We start from the raw sequence: 15,768 nt of genomic DNA, 5'->3' as shown, positions 1-15,768 counted from the left end.
TCCCCTCAACTACCTAGCTGGTGATGCCTCCATAGAAAGCTACAAGGTTGGTTGAATATAATTTTCCCTTGGTGAATCAATGCTCTCAATAATATCTGCTTTAGTTTTATCACAAAGGGGGTCAAAAGATGAATAATGATGTTTTTGTCTGCAAATGAAGTTTTACACACTTTGTTCATGGTTTTGGGATCCAGGCAGTTTGCTTGGTCTCTGGTCTAGATTACAGCAGTTTTAGTCCACATAGTTCCACATGTGCATCTTCTAATCTGATGTGGTTGCTGATTATCCTGACTGCAATATATTTAGAAATAGAACTCACATCATCTTGGTTTATAGCCTTCCTGACATAGCTTTTCTTAAACATTTGAATGAGTTTTAGAGCAAGCCATTTTCTCATTGCCTATTGTTTATATTGCTGATGGACACCCCTTAATACAGCATCCAGTATCTTCATTTGGTGCTATTTTTCCACATGCTTCTTTCTTTGTCTCCCTTCTTGCTATAGGTGCTCTCCCATCACATATTTATACACATTGACCAGATCCCCCAGGCTTTCCCTTCTCTAGGCTAAACAACTGCAGCACTCAGTAAGCCTCCTATGCCAGGTGCTCCAATCCTTTATCCCTCTTAGTGGCCCTTCCCTGGACTTGTGCCTGTTGCTCCATCTCTCTCCTGTACTGGGGAGCTCAGAACTGAGCCCAGTGATGCTGATGTCCCACCAGTACTGAGCAGAGAGGAAGGATCACCTCCCTTGACCTGCTGTCAATCATCTGTCAATGATCTTAATGCAGCCCATGGTGTTGCTGGCCACCTTTGCCACCAGGGCACGTCCTGCCTGGGTTAGCTTTTTGTCCATCAGGGCCACAGCTCCTCTTCTGTAGTGCTGCTTCCCAGCCTGCTGGTATCCTGTGTACTGGTGTGTAAGGTTATTCCTTCCCAGGTACAGGACTTTGCACTTTCCTTTGTTCAACCTCATGAGATTCCTGTTGGTCCATTTCTCATCCAGCTCCCTGTGAAAGGCAGCACAGCCCTGGTGTGTCAGCAGCTCCTCCCAGTTTTGTATGATCTGCAGATGTGTTGAGGGTGTGCTCTGCCCTATCACCTGGGTCATTAACAAAGATATTAGATAGCATTGGCCCTAGTCTCCTCTCTTGGGGTTCACCATTAGTGACTGGCCTCCAAACGGACTTAATACTGCCAGTCACAACCCTCCACTTGTCCAGATTTCAGCCCACCTCACTGTCCACTTATCCAGTCTGTACTTCATCAGCTGGTCTATGAGGACGTGCATATTGTTATATGCATAGATTAAACATTGAGCTCTAGAATTTGAGCTCGTGATATGTTGCAATTATGAAAACAAGTTTGCTCAGGTACCAAGCCCTGTCATGCTACAAAATCGTGTGTGCACAGAAAAAAATAGTTGGGTCTCAGCTCCTGAGCAGGAATATCTGTTTAGGCTGTGTTCATGTAAAGTTCATTCATGCAAGCCAGATGTATTTAAATTATTTTTATAGCTTGTATGTATGACAAGCTGTTCATTGAGGGCTTTCTTTCCAGAGGTTCTGTGTACACACTTGGAAACTGAAAGTGAGCTTGAGGGTTGCATTCTCTGCCTACCCAGGGCTGACTAGTGAATTGTATTACACCAAAGCCTAATTATTCTTTGAAAAGCTAAAATAGCCAATACATATATGTAATAGAGAGTAATCTTTCCCCCTAAACACATATAGTCTGAATAGACAGGAACACCAAAAGCTCTGAGAGGAATAACTTTATTCCTATTTTATAAGTGGTCAGCTGAAAAACAGAAACTCAGTAGGTTGTTTTCAGAGGGAATCCCTAGCCTCACATAAACTTTTGGATCCTCAACCCAGATCCTAGCCACAAAACAACTCTTCTTTGATGGAGTAATTAACAACTGAGAGCTGAGGCAAGTGGACTGTGGCAGTGGGCAGACTGGAGATGAGAACAAGATAGGCAATTAGAAATGAAGTTTAGAAAGCAGATTACAACAAAACTCTTACTGAGTCCCACTTAGAGCACCTTGAAACGAGAAAGAGAAGGTTTAAGTAGCTTTATATAAGAAAAACAAGCTTCTGCCTACCAAGTTAAGTAAAAAAAAACTTAGCTCAGTCTATTAGGTATTGGATTAGGAGCCATGAGAATAGAGACCTGGGTTTTCTTTACTACTGTAACACAAGTCAAGTCCTAGTAGTTTACATGCCTCAGTTTTCACATTTAGATATTGGTCTAAAGCAAGCAATGCTTGTTTTTTTTCAGATTTTTTTTTTTTTTGATAAATAAAATTGGAATTTAACTTCTCCTCTCTTTACAGGACTGTGGGTTTATCCCTGTTGACGGCAAAGGAACTCACACCAGCATAGCTGAAATTCTAATACTGCATCTAATTAATACTAATTCTAATCTATTGCATCACTCCTCCAGCAACTATTTACACTGACTCCTGCCTGTGATCAATTATTAACTTATATTTTCCAGTAAAATCAGTTGAAAATTCAGATCATCAGAAGCACATGAATCAGGAAAAGTTTCTTCATTTTTTTTTTAGTATTGTTTCTTGAGTGGCTTTTCAATGTCATAAATTATCCTGGGATGGTTTTTGCAAATATTTTTAGTATAAGATTGGCTTTTCTTCAGCCTTCAGTCACTGACCAAAGCTATTTACAGCCAAGCATATCCGACATACAGATAATCTTAAAGGAACTGTAGAAAAACACTGAAGTACCTCAATTTCTGTTAAATTGAAACTATAAATACCGTGTTAAACTAGAAACCATACAAACACTCTTGGGTCAAGTGTTTCTCTGAAGGCAATTGTAATTCACAGTAGTTGACTGCATCATGACACTTCTCAAATGCAAGATTTCCCCAAATGCAAATTTTCCACAAATTTCTTGTTCTAGTCATATTCCAGCTGTATTTGTGCATCGTGATACATTTGGGACAAAGTTTTAAAGGAGGATGGCTTTGAGAAGTTGCTGTATACCATGTTATTAGACCATGAGAATGAACTCTTTAAATAAGCAAGCTTCTGATGCTGTTCATTGGTTTACAGATTATTCAATACAGGACTGGCAGCATTCCTGCTTGACAAGTTCTTACAGCTTTCATTCAAGTCAAGAGCTGAACAAGAAGTCACTACTCAGAAGAACAGTTTGTATAATATATAAAGAGGAACAGAGCTGAAACTGGATCATTCAAACTTTATCAGTAGGAACGTATATGTAAATTTTATAGAGAATTACAAGTAACCAGGCATATGAGCACTGTATAGAACAAATTCTGACTAGCAGCAGATGGACATTCAGTGCCCCCATTGTAGCTTACTCCATCTCCCTGCATACTCTGCACTGGAGCCACAGATATGAAGACCAGGGACCTGTATACCAGAATTGTTTCACAAAACACTTTTACTCTTCTTGGGAAGTAACTGAATGGGGTATTTCTGTTATATTGTCTAAAGAATGAAGATCCACACTAGGTAACATCTAATTCATACACCTCTTTCTATGGGGTAGTTCTGTTTTAGCATTTATCTGGCTGTAATCTTCAAACAGCATCTATCAGAATTCAGCTTAAGGTATTTCGGCTACAACCTATAGACTACAGTCAGAACAGCGTATAATTTTCTTCCTCCTGGGAACAATTAATAATCTGGAGGGGTTACAATTCAGTGAGTAAAGGAAGTCCTAATGGAAGGCTTTTTCAATGTACAATTATGATATTATGGCCCTAATTCATCATTTTGTTAGAAAACTTTTACATGGGTGTGAGTGCAGTGGAATGTGGCACACTGCTCAGCACAGGAGCCTAGTTGTGCTGTACTTCACATTCATTTAAAACCACAGCCACTGCACTGAAGTTCAGCCGAGTCTCAAAGGTACTCAAATGGTTCCATGAAGGGATATTTCAGGACTCTAGATTTAGAGGGGTGTTCCAAGCAGTAAAACAATCTCTGTGAGTAAAGAGCCTACACTCCAGCCATTACACAGAGATCGCTCCTAAACCTCAAATATTAAGTTCCATGTCGTTAAAATTCACTCTTGGATGCAAATCCAGAAAGTTAAGTTTTACTTACCTGGTAAATTTAAATTAAAAGTACTCCATCATACAAATACTCTGGGCCATCCTGAGGACAAAGGTGAGGGATTACACTCACCACTTAGAAAGGGCTGCTTCCTTTCACCAGCCAGGAAAGGTGCCATTGCATTCACCAATGTCGTGCCAACACAGTAAATTTACTTTTGCAGCTCCATCCTCTGTCATCTTTGCTTAGTTCTTCATCAAAAACCATATCACTTGGTCATAGATATAACACAATTATCCAGCTCCTCTGAATTGCTGATGACATTTTATCTTCCCTTTCTTCAGTGTCAGTGACTCCTCATTGTAACTGCTGCTTAGAACAAGCTCCTCAACCAAAAGTGGATTCACTGAAGAAGGAAACTATTATTATCACCATTTGTAAGTGCAGAAATGTGGGGCTGACCTATATGGACCTGCCTGGCATGAAGGATCCCTCGCAAGGGGCAGTTCTGAGAAGGCTGCAGCAAACAAAGGGTGCTTGCTTTATATTAGGAATATCTCTACAATCACAAAAGCCCAGGAATTTCTTAAACAGAAGTACTTCTTAGTGGTTCTCAGCAGTATGAGATTAAAGTTCAAGCAGATATCTGTAGATGGTAAGACATTTCCTCAGCAAAGAAAACAAAACTTCTGTGTAACAAAGGGGCCTTCCATTTTAACCCCTGGCTCCTCCGAGCTGCAGATGTTCCACTGTTCTTAGACTGGCTGGGGTTTGCTGCAGCAATAAGGTCTTGTACATGATTTCTGATGGGACCAGTTCTGTTAGTAAGAAATTCATCTCAATTTATATTTGACATTGGAGTGGCCCTGATTCCCTGTGTAGAAAGCTGCTTTCCCAGTCATGATGTTTCCACTGCTTCATCTTTCAGGTTTGCACACAATTAATTGTCACCAGATGATAAAATAAGTTCCACGATCTCATCTTTATAACTGAACCTTTCTATTTCCTTATGGATACATGAAAAGTGTTTGATTTAAGGAAATCAATGGCTCAGTGAGTCATATTGCTCAGATCTTTGCACAGATGGGGACCCCTACTCAGCACGTAAGTCTGTTCCTGTGCAGAGCGAATGTAGGATGGGGTTTATCTCCATCACTTTGGTCCCTTTTTAGCATTGCAGGTCTCATCCTGAGATCCATAGATGCTAAGAGACTTTATTAGGAAAGGAGGAAGAGAGCCCCTGAAAATGAATCCTGAACCTAGGTTGCTAGGTGTGTAGATTTCAAGATCTGAAGTGTATGTCCCTTGAGGCAACAACAAAGGACAGAAATACTTCTCCAGGAAGCCAAAAACATATCAAAGAAATTACAGAATTGCACAAGGGTACCAGGCATCCATGTGGCCTTTGTGTAGCAGAGCTTGAGATATGAATCTCCTACTCTCAAAATATTCTGGGATGACTTTGAGAGAGAAATGTCATAAAAGGTATTTCACCTCCTGCTTCAGTCAGAAGTTTTTTGCTTTGGGTAGATGGGAAATTTCACCTTTTTATCTCCAGCCCTATGATATAAATACAGTGTGCTAGCGACTGAAAGTTATATAGCAATAAATGAAAGTTTCCATTGCCAGGATTTCCAGATACTGCCTGTGACTATGTTAATACTAGCCCCCGGAACAACCACTTCTGAAGTCTGTGGTGGCAGCCTAGTGACCTCGGAGAACTAATGTTTTGGTTTCAGCATGACTTGCAAATGGACAAATGTCCTTCTCAGACCATCAGCACTACAGCTGCTCTCCTTGCAGTTAGCCTCTGCAGGTCCAGTGATGCACAAGACGGAACAGCAGAGGTGGTTACAGATCTGCCAGATGGCCTGAAGTGGAGGGGTTGGGCAGAAGGAGAAACTCTTCCGTTGTTCCACGTTCCAACCTTTCCTCGCTTTCAAGACTTTTTTTATTGTATCTCTGTACTTCCTCATTTTTTTGTATTGGCTCTCCACCACTCTCCCAAAACCTGATCGCCTCTTTTATCAACAGTTTTTTAATAATCTCTGCACTTCCTTTCAGATCTCCCTTATTGATGGAAAGCTTTTTAAAAATGAATTCACAAAGGCTGGACTCCTCTCCTCTTTCAGCTCCTTCCTCAAGTTTTACACCCACCAGAATATTTGCAGGAAATTGCAAGCTAATAATAGCTTTGCAGACAACCAGTTATGATGGTCAAATGTCTTTGAAATGGATTTGGTTTTATTTGTCTTTCTCACCCTTTGGATTAGATTATCTCTTGACTGGTAGATGTCACCACCAAATTTTAAATCTCTTTGTTAAGCACTGTAATTTCTCTACATGGAGCTCTGCTTGCAAGTTGTGCACTAATTTTAGCCTGCGTAGTGGACCAGAGAGGTGGAGCACAGCAAAGCATGGAGGGTTATCTCCACTATGTCCACAGCTGAACATGTAAAGAAGGTTTGGACTTCAGATCCTGGAGGACTCCATACGCTTCAAGGCATTTGGGACCCTATCCTCCCCAGCTCCTCATGGGCTTCACACAGCTCTGGGAAGCCAGGGTTACACACATTTTTTTTTTTTTTCTCATATCTCCACCAATCCAAATTTGCTCTGGAGGCTTCTGTGAACCACTACAAAATTTCCCAAAAGGTAACAAAAGGAAAGGAAATTGGCATTGCTACTTAAACAGACACAGAAATTTGAATGGAAAGAACGACACGACTCCAGGCTGGTGTGTAGCTGAAGCCCTTTATTGTCTAACCCATCTACTTATATAGGCTTAGTGTATCTACATGCTTTTATCACACAACTTGGCAAGGTTTGCTCGTTAGCCATTATTGTTCACAAGGCGATCACACAGCAGCCCTATCTCCTTTTTGTGTACTGATGAGCAACAGGCCAGACTGCACCTGTTGTTTTTGACCTTCTTGTCTCCCAGTTACACCTCCTTTATCTTCAGGCTACGTGACTTTCGCCTCATTCTGCATTTTCCTGCTCCAGAAGAGTTACCATCCAAGGAATTCAGAATCTGATTTTACAGGAATCACTGTTTGGAGAAAGTATTGATTTTGTTATGGAAAAAGAGATTCCACTGTTTTTATGCCATGCTTAAAAGTCAGAAGCTTCCCAGGTTTTGTGCACCATTGTTAGTGCTTTAAGGGACAAAAACACTCTTGAGCAGATGAATAGCAAGTTTGTACAACTAACCCTCCTAGTACAAATGTTAAAAACCAAATTCCCAGGAATTAAAGGTGAAGGGGTAAGATTTTTTTTTTTTTTCATTTACATTAGTATTTTTAATCTGATTTACCTGAGTATTTATGCCAGCACAGACTCAGAGTTCCTTGCAAAGTGAGAATGAATAATAGTAATACTCATCCTTACCCTATAGCAGTTAAAATATGGGCTAACTCTTGTGTTCAATATTCTCCCTCAAAAGTAATGCAAGAAAAAGTCAAACCAAACACAACAAAGTTGGTGTGCAGAATTTTAAACAAAATGAGACACATATGGAGAGGAAATTACATTATAATCATTTGATTACATATTTCAAACAAATTTCAGGGGCCCATGACATATTCATAAAAGAGATGGATTTGTTAATGTAACAATGGTGATATTCGTGTAAATGTGGAGTTGGTTCAGTGGCATCAAGGTAGCTCCATTTATTCTGTAAAATATTGCTGGTATTTTTCCCCTTGGCCTATTTTTAGCAGGTAATCATTAATTTTGTAATGTGAGTGCTTATGTAATAGACCACCCATAATAGCAACTCTCATCAGGAATGGATGAATAACTCAGCACAACAGGTGCAATTCAGCTTTTCCAGTGGATTATTATTCATGTAGATGTTCTGAATCCCACCGAGGTTAACCAGAAACAGAATCGGAAGGCTTATGTTTTTCAAGATGTAACCCAGGAAACAAAATAGAGAAGGCAGAGTTACGAATCAGAATCATCCATGATGCAGATTGAATGCAGGGTGCAGATATTCAGTCCTAAATTCTTTCCCTACATGAGAGATTTCAGAAGTTTTTAGGGAGAAGAAGGTAAAGAGAAAAGACACCCATCATCTGTGCACATGAAAACAAACAAACAAACAAACCTCTCTTGATACCCATAGTGCTGCTGAAAGATAAAAATCTTGTAACTCCCTTCCTCACCTGGGAGCAGATAGCAGCTGGGGTGGTTGGCACCACCTGAGAAGGTGGGTGATAAGTACACAGGGAGGTGCTGAGCTCCTTATCCTAGGGAGCTGGTAGAAAGGAGCAGGTGTGCTTGACTTCAGGGAGGGAGTGGACTTGGGAGATCTTTAGCAGGAACTAAAAGATTTACCAGCCTTTGTTTTCTTTTTGTGACCTGCCCTGCAGGGCTCAAGCATGTGTAGCTGTTGTGCTGTGTTAGTCTTTTGCTGCTTGGGACTGCTGTCTGCAGGTAAATGGCACCTCTCTGCATCTCTTATCTTTCTGTCTCACTTGGGTGTTTTTGCTTCTTTTTGTGTGTTAACTCTGTTTTAGCACCTGTGTAGAGAAAGGTTTTGAAGTGCTTTCTTGGTAACTTTCTCTTCCAGATCAGAACCTGAAACCTCAGCTTGGAGACCTTCAGCTTGCAACAAATAATCCCACTCTTACCACAGTTGCTCTAGAGAAACCTTTCTGTATGTTTGATAGCTCATTGTATCCAAACAGATCTTATGCCATCTACTTGTATGTAATGAAGGAATCAGGTAAGTATCTAGCATTATTTTTTCTCTGGAAAATAATTACTTCATGTGGCCATTGTGTGTGATTCTTCAGGATCTGGTGGAAGTGAGTCTGAATGAAGGGAAAGAGAAAAATAAGCAGCTGAAAGCTGTGTGCAGGCTGAATGCCTGGTCTAAGTTTATAATAAGACCTTAAAAAACGTATTATAAGTATAAAATATATTAAAAAAAAAAAACAAACTACTGATTCAATGGGACTGATTAAAGATAACAACAGTTAGCACTGGTGTTAGCTAACTCCCAGTATGTGCAGAGCAGTACTATCAACTACAAATGGTCTGCCCAGATCTTGTTAACGAAGCCAAGTGATCCACTGTCTGATACCTTATCTAAACATGAATGTCTTGTATAAAAGCCTGAACTTCCCCACGTAAATCTGCTGAGAAAATCTGGGTAACTGCTCTGCTGCTGTTTACTTCGTAGTCAAAGTTGCCAGCCCTTATAGGGACTTTTCTTAGTTTTTGGGAAGGAAAAAAAAGGTCATGCTGGGCTTGTGGTCAAAGATGCCTGGCTCATGTTTTTGTTCATAAAATGAATTTCATATCTGCTTGGCAATGAAACACTGCTGGCAGTGCCCAAGAAGCTCCCCTCGCTGATCCCTGTTGTTCTGGCAGACTGCTTTGCACACCACGTAGAGCTCCTCTGTAAGCTGACAGAGATAAATGATTTCCTTTTATCATACCGCTGTCCCCAAAGCTATATGCAACCTCCTATTCTGAGGGGCACAGAGAAGAAATCCTGGGGGCAGGAAGGAGAAACCGGTCAAGAGCCTAAGCAGTCTAAAACCTCTGCTGCTGAGTGTTGTCCTGGGGGGGGGGGGGGTGGGGGGGGGTGAATTAAAAAATGGAACAGGCTTCCTTACTGCCTTGGACTAGTAGAAGACTTAGCCAGACTTAACAAGATAATTGATGTGAGGGCACTGCCTTCTGAGATGCCTCCCATGAATGAAGTGTGCATTTTTGTACATCTGAAGCAGATTAGACAAGTGAATTGTATGGATATAAAAGGCTACGATGCCTGATACCAGTCTCACCTACAAATATGCAACTGTGTCTGATGGTTTTGTTAGAAACTACATCAGCTACCCTGTCTTCCATGGGTTCTGTGACGAAAGCTTTCTATGCAGATGGATGAATCTCTCTGCAAAAAGGGCTAGAGAGAGAAATCTCTGCTGCTGCTTTTAAAACAAACAGATGCAAACTTGTTACTTGGCAGATTGGGAGGAATCTTTTTTGGATTTGTCTCTGGCCTGCAGAGAAACACATTTGCTCATCCTTGGATGGGTTTTAGAGCAGGGAGAGGGAAAACTTAGAGTGCTAAGAAAATTAAATCTTAAATTAAATCTAAAAGTTCAGCTCTGCTAATAAGGAAATGCATCAGCATTCAAAAAGCTGAGGGTCTAGCAAACTTCTGAACAACTTAAATAACCTTTTCTTGTTAATGTCACTATCAAACTTGATCTACCTGAAGAGTTTAAAAACAAACAAAAACCTGAACTTGTTTAGACAATAGCACTTGCTTGCTCACCACAGCCAGGCTAAGAGATGTGGAGACTGGGAGAGCAAGGAGGCCTAGTTGTAAGAAATTTCATAATTTGGGGTAGCCAGCCCCAGTACAGCATGTTTTTGCTTGTCTTCACTTTCACTTTATTGCCTTCTGAGCCCTGGCACCTCTCTGCTTGACTAGCTTGAGCACTGACCCTGAAGTTAGATTTTGAACCTGTGCTAGAAACACTTCTCTTTCAAAACAGATTTAATTTTGCATTGGATCATAACTAAAAACTTCACATAACCAAGCAGTTGCTGCTCCAGAAGCACAGCAGAGTGCTTACAAACTTAAAGTTTACAATATACTGCAGCTTTGGAAAAACTGGCTATCTTTTACTACTGACAGCACAGAACAGCTGGAGGGAGCTCCCAAAATAAACTAACTCACAGTTGCACAACTTGGGAGCATCTCTTGAGACTTGTGTCTTGGCTTTGTACAGGGAAAAGTTTGAGAGTTGAAACTGAGCTTTCCAAATGATGCTGTAGAGCTGAGTGCAGGTGTATACTTTCCTTGATGCTGTGAAGACTTTCAGGCTTGGTGTTGTACTGTCTGGAAGCATGCACCTGCCTGGCTAGTCAGAAGTGTAGATACTGCATCTGCTCTCACAGCCCTGCATGCTGGTCTGCATACTGCGGTGTTCTGGGAGGTGCAGCTGCTGTACAACCAAAGAGCTTCTGTTCCAGGGGATAGGGGAGTTGTGGTCGTACAAAAACTCAGGCTTGGTTATAGTATCAAATCTGACATGGCAGGACTTAGTGGAGGCATGTAGGCTGTGGTGAAAGAGCAGCCTTTGCCACCATGCTCCGCCAGATTCCGCCAGATTCTTCTTGGAAAAGAGGAATTTGGGGAGGGTGGCTAACAAAATGTATTGCTATGAGAGACCTTCTACATACATCCTTCATGGTTTCTGAGGGACAAGTGTAGAAAGACTCAAAAACAAGAGGAAGGGGTGGGATCACTACACAGACTGGCAGCAGATTTCTGCTTTCCTGCTTGAGATTTTTTTGGGTAGAAGAGCAAGCAGTCAAACACAGTATGAGTGGAAAGAGCTGATCTAGTTCTAACAGCATTGTTCAAAACCACCTCTCCCGCAGCAAGTGCGATGAACTCCCTCGTGACTGACAACAGCAGCAAACCCCTGGGCAGCACATTCCAGCAAATGAGCGGGGGACAGCTTGGACCTTACAATGCTGCCTTCTTCAATGTACCCGACTGTGCAGTGCACTCCAAGCTTGCTGATGTAGGAGACATGAGCAAAGCTCCTGATGTCCTCAAGCAGTACCTCTTCAGAGTTGGGGATGATGGGACTTGTCTATATGACCCAAACTTCCTAGGGATCTGTAACCCACCGCTTGCCCCAGGCACGACATACAGGTATAATTCTTGTTTCTGAAATGGTGGTTGCTGCTCTGAATACTCAATAGGAAGCAAAATTTACCCTGTCATGTAACTTTGTAATAGTATGATGTGAATTACCTGTCTCTACCAGAATTTTGCAAGGGCAGTTGTGAGGCTGGCTTAGCTTTGGTCCAGCACCCTGCAGATGGTGCTCTGTGGTTCTCTTGCAGGGATGAGCTCTATCGGGTTAAACTCATGGATCAGTAGAAAAATTCATGTATAAACTGCTGGCTCTATACTGAAGCTGGAGCATCTGATCAGAAACTGCTGGAAGAAAAGGATTTGACTGGAAAATGATGTCAGGATGATTCACTGTGTATTGTGTTAAATGAGTCTGCCTAACTGCAGACACAGTCTTGGCCCTGCTTGCTTTGTTTTGATGGTGCTCTGGGGAGCTAGAGCTCTCAGGAAGTCCCTGATGTGACTGGAGACTTCACAGTGAGGGCCAGGTGGCTTGCAGGCTCAACTGACCCCTGTTGTCTGGGGAAGCTGGCCCTCAGGGGAGTCTGGGTGCCCTGACAGCTGTCATCTGCAACACTTGGTTTGCTGCTGCCCGCTATTTAAAAGCCATATTAAAGGCAGCAGTCACATGAAGCTGTGGAGACTGAATATGCTTCTGAAACAAAATACTATGGGCAGGTTTTCAAAACTGTCTTGCCTCCTCTGTTTCCTTGGGACAATTCTGCAAACTCAAACTATTGTGGGATGGAAACTTAATTCCTTTGCCAAATCTGTTGTTAGCCTGTCTTTTCAATGCTTTCTCTAACAGGAAAAGTGCCAAAGATCTCTATTGTTGGATGAAATCTTTGACTTCCATATGGAAATCAAAACCACTTGCTGTTCTAAATAATGAGGCCCTTCACAACAGGGAATAGCAAGCTAGGAAAAAAACGGTTGTTGGAAAGCTATCATCTGTCAAGGCTCACAAGAATGGAGCTCAAGTTTGGCATGACATACCACAGAATACGTTTTCTATTATTAATTCTGTTTGTTCCCTATAAGGTCTCTGGAAAAATCTGGTTACCTTTGATTGCTTCTGCTGAATACTTCTCCAAAAACTGGAGTCTGACTAGCTAATCCGGTAGCTTACAAAATGGTAGCAAGGCAACTCAAACTTTGAAATACCTAATTTAATGTTTTTTTTTTTTTTTTTTCTTTTTCTTCTTCCCCCACAGGTTTAAATACGTGTTGGTAGATAACTCTGACGGTATCATGAAAGACCAAACTCTTTGGTCTGATCCAATCAAAACCAGAAGCGGTAAGTCTGTGGCTTTGCTCAGGTCTTCTGAGTAGCTATTATTGCCTTAGGACAATGTTGCTCTTCTAGTGAGCAATATCTAGTCTTTTCCTACAGTTTGAGTAATTTTGCCAGCAGTTTGAGTAATTTTGCACTGGAGTAGACTTCAGTATGGAATACTGATCTGCTTCTTTTGTGTAGTTCAGAACAGTTCTCTGATAAAGGCTGTATGCACAGTTTATGATTTGGTGCTTGTCATGATATCTTGCACTGATGAAATTTCTAGGTAATGCAGGTACTTGCCACCCTGGCTAACCTGCTGAGCCAAGCTAATAACTTCTAAATGCTGACATTTTCTTAAACCTTTTTCCTATAAATCACTTAGTCATCAGTTTTCCTCTCCAAAACAACTAGCTTTCCCTCATTTGGTAAGGGCGCACATGGTGAAAAATAGATCATAGCATTCTTTCCATGCTTTTCTAGCCAAACTTCCCATGAAAATTGATACCTGGCCTGGTCGAAGGAGTGGAGGCATGATTGTCATCACATCAATTCTAAGTGTTTTGGTGTTCCTTCTGATTACTGGCTTCCTTGCTTCTGTGTTTTCTGCTGTTATGTAAGTACTGCTACACCTTGCAACTTCTAGTCAGAGTACTTAACCCATTGGTAATCAGACTTCTTGCTCCTAGTTCCAAGCTGCTGTTGCTAGCAATGTTTAAGATGATGTACCAGAGGGTGTCCTTTTAATTTTGGACCTGGTAACAGAGGAAAAAGGCTACTTCTGTAGTTATTTTCCCTATCAAGGTTAAGATCGATGCCTCTCATAATTATTATGTAGACTAAAAATCACTGCCTGTCAGACTTTAGTAAGGACAACTGTGGGGTGGGGGGAAAGTAGAACTGCACATACTTGAAGTTTATGTATTCTTTTACATATGACAGCTTTCTATTTATTAATGAGTATGGAAACAGTCTTGAGGAGTTCAGGTCTTTGTAGAGATCACATACTCTGCTAATTAGTGCCTGCTTAACAGTTTTGCCTCTTCCACACGAGGAAGAAGTTACCACTTTGAATTAATAACTGAGGTCTTCCTGATGCTGTATAACTGAATTAGTCTATGCATGTTCCCGACTTCTATGTCCCCTGCCTCAGGAAATTAAGGCAGCCTGGTTGATCCCAAAGCTGGGAGAATTAACCAAATTTCGGAAACAGTGGGTTTCAAGGATAATAAAATCTAATTCTTTCACTTGAAAATGATGCAAGTACTCTGTATTCAGATGTGGAAAGCAAATACTGCAAATGATTATGTTAATAATAATAAAATCCATAGGCTTCTCTGATACTAAGTGATTTAAGTAGCAATTGGCCTTTGCAAAATGTTCTGACAGGCTCCACTCGGTCTCTGCTGGAACTTAACAAAGCCTTTCACTTCCACGTTAGGGGATCAGAAGATGCTTCTGCAGAGACAAAGAGCATGTCTCCAACTGTTCAACAAAGTGAACCGAGACCATAGCTGAGCTCTGAGTGAAAAACCTGGTTCATGTCAAGCTGGAAACACAACTGAATTGTTACAGGTGCTAGACCTACAGGACTGTCTCCTACTGAACTCAACACTGGTCCACTGCTACAGTATGCAAACAAGCAACTGCACATGAATAACACAGATGAAATAAGGACAACTTTAAAAAATAATAACGCAGTATGTGATATCCTGTCTTGCCCTAATTAGATTTCATTTAACTAACTGGCTTTTATAGCATCCATCAGGTACCTCGTCTGAAGTAAGAAGATTAATGAGACCCTTCAACTTCAGTGGTGTGATGACAGGTTGTCTTGTACATGTTCTCATGTTGAGTCTGCAGACATCTGATGTGCTTCTCATGATCAGATGATCATGATGTAGCCATTTGTGTCTCAACTTTTCTCTACAGTGACTGCTGAGGAATTAAAGAAATACAGGCTCCTTTAGAAAACAATGTTCTTAGAGAAAACTAGGATTAAAAGGTAGACAACAGTGAGCTGCTGCTTCCTTAAGATTTTGGTGACAATTTGCAGTAAGTCTTCCATTTTTTCCTCTCTTTTCTTAAAAAGAAGCAACCAAGTTCAAATTGTCCTGTATGTAGCAGAGTAATTTTGATCTCCAATACTTAAATACCCTCAAATAGCTTTACAGGGATAATAGCAAACAAAATTACTTCAATGAAGGTGTGTTCTTTCAGAGCTCAGTATAATCTGCTGATGGGCTAGTAACGTGGAGATACTGCTTCAGTGGAAAAAACATGAGTATATTCACTGCACTCAGGGCGGGCCTCATTCCTCACCTTTACCTTAGGCAGCAGCAAGCCAGCACTCCTCACATCTTAGTATCTGTATCTAGGTTGAAGGGGGGGGTGTTTGGAGGTTCGTTTGAGCTAATGCTTTGTTTCTTCATTTTGTGATCAGCTGGAGAGTAGAAATAAAGTTTTGCATCAGATTTAAGTTGTGTTGCTCTTTTTTTCCATTTATGCCAGTTTCTTTATACGCTGTTTTGTCTCTATAAATGACTTATGAAGATTCACCTTCAAAGCCCTCTTCAGTAGGTATAAGCAACTATCCCACTGTAGCAAGTGTTTCCTGGTGATAAGCAGAGAGCTGTAACTGGTTATTATTGATGTTCTTCTAGATTATCCTTAAATTAGTTGTCTCAGTTTATGAGTAACAACTCTTTCAACATAGGTAGTTCACTATTGCTAATACTAGACAATTCTTGTACTGCAACTTATTTC

General features: G+C 41.0%; 1 protein-coding gene across 1 annotated transcript; it reads left to right on the top strand.

Moving 5' to 3' along the window:
- The first annotated feature begins 8,324 nt into the window (after positions 1-8,324).
- UPK3A (uroplakin 3A) lies at positions 8,325-15,481 on the top strand. The gene is made up of 6 exons (XM_035309677.1): positions 8,325-8,491; positions 8,616-8,783; positions 11,462-11,741; positions 12,941-13,023; positions 13,486-13,618; positions 14,444-15,481. The coding sequence occupies exons 1-6, from the start codon at positions 8,437-8,439 to the stop codon at positions 14,514-14,516; spliced, it is 792 nt and encodes a 263-aa protein (XP_035165568.1). The 5' UTR covers positions 8,325-8,436; the 3' UTR covers positions 14,517-15,481.
- Positions 15,482-15,768: the final 287 nt, after the last annotated feature.

This window comes from Oxyura jamaicensis, chromosome 1, assembly GCF_011077185.1.
Source record: "Oxyura jamaicensis isolate SHBP4307 breed ruddy duck chromosome 1, BPBGC_Ojam_1.0, whole genome shotgun sequence".
Lineage (NCBI taxonomy): Eukaryota > Metazoa > Chordata > Aves > Anseriformes > Anatidae > Oxyura > Oxyura jamaicensis.
Note: the sequence above shows the minus strand (reverse complement) of the source record. Positions and strands in the feature narration are given on the sequence as shown.